This window comes from Lichenostomus cassidix, unplaced genomic scaffold (assembly GCF_008360975.1).
Source record: "Lichenostomus cassidix isolate B80296 unplaced genomic scaffold, HeHo_3.0 HiC_scaffold_46, whole genome shotgun sequence".
NCBI lineage: Eukaryota > Metazoa > Chordata > Aves > Passeriformes > Meliphagidae > Lichenostomus > Lichenostomus cassidix.
The window spans coordinates 2,119,594-2,126,016 of NW_028147597.1; the positions used below are offsets into that span (position 1 = coordinate 2,119,594).

The 6,423-nt window shown below is 55.2% G+C and overlaps 1 protein-coding gene across 1 annotated transcript; it reads right to left on the minus strand.

The window, feature by feature from the left end:
* Nucleotides 1–2,890: 2,890 nt before the first annotated feature.
* LOC146421944 (olfactory receptor 14J1-like) lies at nt 2,891–3,837 on the minus strand. Its single transcript, XM_085046884.1, has one exon. The coding sequence runs from the start codon at nt 3,818–3,820 to the stop codon at nt 2,891–2,893; it is 930 nt and encodes a 309-aa protein (XP_084903010.1). The 5' UTR covers nt 3,821–3,837.
* Nucleotides 3,838–6,423: the final 2,586 nt, after the last annotated feature.

The following is a 6,423-nucleotide window of genomic DNA, read 5'->3' on the forward strand; positions in this document are numbered from 1 at the left end:
ATCAAGTTGGACCAAAATGGGTTTAGGTTGTGACTGTTCCTTGGACACATCTGCAGTTTTCTGGGGCAGAGCAGTAGGTGATCCTCTGCCTCTGTGTCGATCAATGTGATCTCACGGTGGGGAAGATCTGCAGAGTTCAGTCACTCCAGAGCTGTCTTTCATGCTAGTCCATACACCTGGTCCCTCCTTGCCACCCTCCTTTGCTCCCCCTTGATTCCTGTGGAGATTTGCCAAACTCCACCTGGCAGGGCCAAGGGAGGAGTGTCCGAGGCATGGTCAGCTTTGGAGGCAGGTTTTTCACAGTAGTGAATGATGGGTGTCAGGGCGACAGGAGCAAAGCCTTCGTCACACACCAGCTTTGGCAGCACAAGGCCTTTGTTCTGTACCAGCTCAGGCAGGGGCAAAGCACTCGTTCTGTACCAGCTCTGGGAGGTACAAAGCATTCTCTGTGTAAGTCCTGCACCTGTGGTTTCTGATGGGAAATGTTGAGACAGAACTCGATTCCTTGATCTTACACTAGGTTAAGAACTGGCTGGACAGCCAGGCCCAGAGAGTGGTGGGGAATGGTGCCACATCCTGTGTATGTCCAGTGACCACTGGTGACCCCCAGGGATCAGTGCTGGGCCCAGTTTTATTTCATAACTTTACTGATAATCTGGATGAAGGGATTCAGTCCACCATCAGCAAATTGGCAGATGACACCAAGCTGGGTGTGAGTGTGGATCTGCAGGAGGGCAGGAGGGCTCTGCAGAGGGACCTGGACAGGCTGGATCCAGGGGCCAAATCCAACAATGTGAGATTTAACCAGACCAAGTGCCAGGTCCTGCACTTTGGCCACAACAACCCCTGCAGTGCTACAGGCTGGGGACAGAGTGGCTGGACAGTGGCCAGGCAGAAAGGGACCTGGGGGCACTGATGGACAGCAGGCTGGACATGAGCCAGCAGTGTGCCCAGGTGGCCAAGGAGGCCAATGGCAGCTGGCCTGGATCAGGAATGGTGTGGCCAGCAGGAGCAGGGCAGTGATTCTTCCCCTGTACTCGGCACTGGTGAGGCCTCACCTCGAGTGCTGTGTCCAGTTCTGGGCCCCCAGTTTAGGAAGGACACTGAGGGGCTGGAGTGTGTCCAGAGAAGGGCAACAAGGCTGGGGAAGGGTCTGGAACACAAGTGCTGTGAGGAGTGGCTGAGTTTGGAGCTGGGGTTGTTTATCCTGGAGAAGAGGAGGCTCAGGGCAGACAAGGTGGTGTTGGGTCACAGGTTGGACTTGATGATCTCAAAGGTCTTTTCCAACCTCACTGATTCTGTGATTCTCTGAAAGCACCCATGAAGCAGTTGCAGGATGAGCCCTGGGCCTCCTCTTCAGAAGGCCCAGCAGCCCATGGCCCTCAGCTTCTCCCCACAGGCCCCAAAGCCCATCCTGTCAGTTCTGCAGAGCCTCTCCAGCTCCTCCTCACTGCCCCACAACAGGGAGCCTCACAGCCACACACAGCAGTCCAGATGTGCCCCCCTGGCCTGTGCTGCCTCTGGCAAGGGAACAGCACCAGGCACTGCAGGACCCTGCAGACAATTCATGGAGCACTTGTAGGATGATCCTGCTCACCAAGGGATGTTCCCATGGTGCCAAGTCAGGAACTGAAATGGGGAGTGGGGCCAGAGAGGAAAGGGCAAACAGGGATGGGCTGTTTGCAGGGGAGGGGACAGGGATGGGCAAGAGGAAGAAATGTGGATGAGGAAAGAGGAAAGAAAGCTAAGGTGAAGCAAAGGAATTGCTCAGGGCTGTTTGGGGGTGGCTGCCAGGCAGCCCTGGCTCTGAGCAACAACATCTGCAGTGGGACAGGAAACTCACAGCTCATGGGAACAAAGTTTCTGGCTGACTTCAGAGGTCACAACAAAGCTGAGTGGTTTCCCTCCCATCCCCAGCCCTTGCTGGCCCCCAGGGCTGATGGTGTTTGTGCTCACTCAGGTTCATCTCCCCACACCAACCCCATGGGGTGCTCACGCCTGCTGTGTGCAATGCAAACAGGGCTCCTGAGCCAGTGCTGCCGTGTCTCTGCCTGGAAGGATCAAGCAGCTCTGGGAGCTGGGGGAGAGGCCAGGGCTGCCAAGGGGGGATGTTGTTGGCAGCTCCATGAGGACGCTCTGGGACGCTGCCCTGGGCTGTCCAGCGCAGTGGGGATGGATCAGCCCCTGCTCTGCTGCTCCTTCCCGGCTCCCCCAGGGACCTTGCAGAGCCCCAGCCATGCTGTTTGCCCCCAGCCTGCCCACGGCCACCCTGCAGCTGCTCACGGGGGTTTTCTCTGCTCAGCATTGGCCTGGGCGTGTTCTGGAGAGAGCCTGGGCAAGGAGCCTCGAGCCCCCAGGCCCTGCCCTGAGGCGTCAGCTGTGCCCCAGCAGTGCCCATGGCCTGTCCCTGCTGCAGCCCCGGCACTGCCACCCCCAGCACTGGCAGCGACCCCGAGAGCACTCAGGCCCTACAGCAACACGAGGGGCAGCAGGCCAGCGGGGCAGTGGCACGGGAGCAGCACTGGCAACACCAAGTGCTGCTGCTCCTTGGCACAGCTGCTGTGCCACCCCTGATCTGCCCCAGCTCTGCACACAGACATTGCTGCTGCAGCTCCACAGAAGGGAACAAAGGGGATCTCTGGCGAAAACTTGGCTGGGAGATGCTTTAGTTTATTTAAAGCCACCAAGAGCACAGCTCCTCATTGACAAACACTAGGGCTGAAGGAGAAGATGGAGAGAAGGAAAATAACAAATGGCACAAACAGCAACCTTTATTTTTGGTCAATATTAAAAAAAATGCAAAGGAAAAAAACCCCCTCAAGCAAACCAACAAGAACAATCAAGGATGACTCATAAAAAAACTGAGTTCCAGAAACTGGCAAAAACTTCACTATTTCTGAAATCGTCCATTTATTAGTCTCCACACTGCAGCCTTGAGCTCCTGGTTCCTCAGGCTGTAGATGAGAGGGTTCAGTACTGGAGGCACCACTGAGTACAGAACTGACACTGCCAGATCCAGGGATGGGGAGGAGATGGAGGGAGGCTTCAGGTAGGCAAACATGACAGTGCTGAGAAACAGGGAGACCACGACCAGGTGAGGGAGGCATGTGGAAAAGGCTTTGTGCCGTCCCTGCTCAGAGGGGATCCTCAGCACAGCCCTGAAGATCTGCACATAGGAGAAAACTATAAACACAAAACAACCAAATGCTAAGGAGATACCAACCATAATAAGCCCAAGTTCCCTGAGATTGGAGTGTGAGCAGGAGAGCTTGAGGATCTGTGGGATTTCACAGAAGAACTGGCCCAGGGCATTGCCATGGCACAGGGGCAGGGAAAATGTATTGGCTGTGTGCAGCAGAGCAATGAGAAAGGCACTGGCCCAGGCAGCTGCTGCCATGTGGGCACAAGCTCTGCTGCCCAGGAGGGTCCCATAGTGCAGGGGTTTGCAGATGGACACATAGCGGTCATAGCTCATGATGGTGAGGAGGGAAAGCTCTGCTGAAATGAAGAAAAGAAAGAAAAAGACCTGTGCAGCACATCCTGCGTAGGAGATGTCCCAGGTGTCCCAGAGGGAATTGTGCATGGCTTTGGGGACAGTGGTGCAGATGGAGCCCAGGTCAGCCAGGGCCAGGTTGAGCAGGAAGAAGAACATGGGGGTGTGCAGGCGGTGGTTCCAGGCTACGGCGCTGATGATGAGGCTGTTGGCCAGGAGGGCAGCCAGGGAGATGCCCAGGAAGAGGCAGAAGTGCAGGAGCTGCAGCTGCCGTGTGTCTGCGAATGGCAGGAGGAGGAAGTGGCTGATGGAGCTGCTGTTGGACATTTTGACTCTCTGGCCATGGGGACCTTTTGATGGAGGAGAGAATGACAAGTCAGGAGAGACTTTCCTGAGCAATGTCCAAGCCCTTTCTCCCAGCCCTGCCCCTCCCAGTCTATGTCACCCAATTTCCCTTTTCTCAGAGCTCTTCCTCCAGCCCCATGCCTGGAGCTCTGCTGGGATCTGCCCTGTTGCTGTGACAAGCAGTGGCTCTGCCCATGGACACCAAGGAGTCAGCTCTGCTCTGCAGCAGTGGGTCATGGCAATGGGGGACAGGGACCAGTCCTGGGTTGGACTTTGTCAGACCAAACTGCCCCTAAGGCAGAGGAGCTTGGCAGCATCTCCTGTCCCAGGGCTGAGGAACAGTGACAGCCAGACAGAGCTGGGACACCTCATTGCTGTGCTCACCCTGCACAGGAGGAGCCCCAAGGGCTGCGCCTGACCCTGCAGCTGCAACTGCCATTGCCAGAGAGCCTGTCAGCAATGCCAGGAGCAGCTGAGCAAGGCAAGGAGAGAGACAGCCGAGCCCTGAGGAAAAGCCTTTCCCTGCCCAGCCCTGCACAGCCCCTCGCAGGCAGCAGCAGTGCAGGACAGTCGCCCTCAGGCCCTGGTCAGCAGGGAATGGGCAATGGCAGGAGAGATGCCCTTCATCTCTGGTGCTGCTCTGCCGGCCCAGGAGGGGACTGAGGGCCCCGAGCCCCCGGGCTGAGGGCTGTGCTGGCTGCGAGGGGACACAAGAGCTCTGCTGCTCAGGGCAGCTGGCAGATCCCCTGCCCTGGCAAAGAGCCCTCAGGGCTGCAGGAGCTGCTCTGCAGGACAGCCCTGGGCACCCCTGGCTGCACCCCCACCTTCCCAGGCTGCAGCCATCCCTGGCAGCAGGAGCTGTCCTGCCCTGTCCCTCTGACGGTGCCCAGGGCAGCCCCGCTCTGCAGCACATCCTCCCCCAAACCAGAAACACCAGCAGAGCCATCCTTACAGTCATATCAGTGCTGTCATGTGTCAGCTTTAGGAGATCCCTGCAGCCAGAGACTTACTGTGTCAGAAGTTGTGAAGATTTCTCCATGAATAAGCTCAGAATTGTCCTTCCAGTTGCTTTAAGCCTCTGTCTGCTTCCCTCCTCTCAGGTACCTGCAGTCAGCACCCTCAGCCCTGCTGGGCTGGGAGAGAAACTGCTCCTCAGGAGAAATGTCTTTTTGAAGCTCTTCTTGGTTGCCAGGAGTTCCCTCTGTGCCAGGAGCCCAGCCCAGCTCAGCAGCACAGCAACAGCACAAGGACTTTAATGAGCCTCTTGGGGCTTTGTTGCTCAGGCCCTGGACATTAGTCCCTGGGAGGGACTTACAGAAACCTCTCACAAATTCAGAATGAAATGTGAATGTTTCTTGAAGTTTTAATGGGTCCCAGTGAGGGACATGACTGAGAAAGTTTCCCCAGATTCCAGTTAGAGGAAGAAATTGGAGGCAGTGATGACAGGGTGGGACAAACAGAAGCCAATTCTTGGTGCCCTCGGGCACAGCAACTTCTGTACCACCAAGGGCTGTGAGGAGACACCTTGTCCTGAGGCACTGGGGCTCCTGGCACAGCCCCAGCAAGGCTGGGCACTGTCACCCCTTTGTCCTTCCTTTAGCACCCCCCACACCCCCACATCCCAGTGGCCTCAGGGATCTGCTGGAAGGAGTCCCTGGGGAGCCTTGGTCAGGAATGGCCCTGGGGGCTCCTTCATGCTCCCAGGGACTGCAGGTTTGTCAAAGAACTTTGGGTTTTGCTTTTGCCTTGGAGTCTCTGAGAGCTTTGTGCAATCATGGCCTCCAATTATCTGCTCTAATGAGTCCCTTGAGATTCTCTGTCAGTAACAACACTCAGTGGGGCTCATTAATGCTTCAAGGTACTCAGGGTTTATTAAAGTCCTTCTTTTTGACACTGAATCTCTGAGAGGTTTGTGCAATCCTGGCCTCCAATTATCTGCTTTAATTAATCCCTTGAGAGCCCTTGTTAGTAATGACACTCAGTAGAGCTCATTATTGCTTCCAGATACTCAAGGATTTTTAAGGTACTTTGGATTTTTCTTTCTACACTGAGTCTCTTGGAGGTTTTTGTGCAATCATGGCCTCCAGTTCTCTCCTCCAAGGAGTCCAGGAGGAGCCTGTGTTGGGGATGGACCTCAGTGGGAACCATTAATGCTTAGAGACACTTTGGGTTTTTCTTCTGACTTTGACTCCTGGAGAGGTTTGTGCAATCTCCTCTCAGGTTTGCCCTGAGGTTCAAGGGCTCAGCACCAAATGCACCACAGGGCTCATTAGGATCAAGCAAGTCCTGACAAACCATGGCTCTGCCTTGATTTCCCTCTGGTCTGGTGGAGTTCATTAGGAACGTTTCCTATCATAAGATATGGAGAAATATTTTTTTGAAGCAATCTAAAACTTCTAAATTTCTAAGTTTCCCCACTGAAAACAGACACTCTCCTCAAGTGTGTGCCAAGCCCAAGGTGCCACCAAGGAGGTTCCCCTTCCCCAAGCCAGCCAGAACTCTGCAAGGAATGTTTTGGACACACAGGAAGTTCTACAATAAACATAAATCAAGAGCTGGCAGAAGGCACAATTAGACCAACTGGT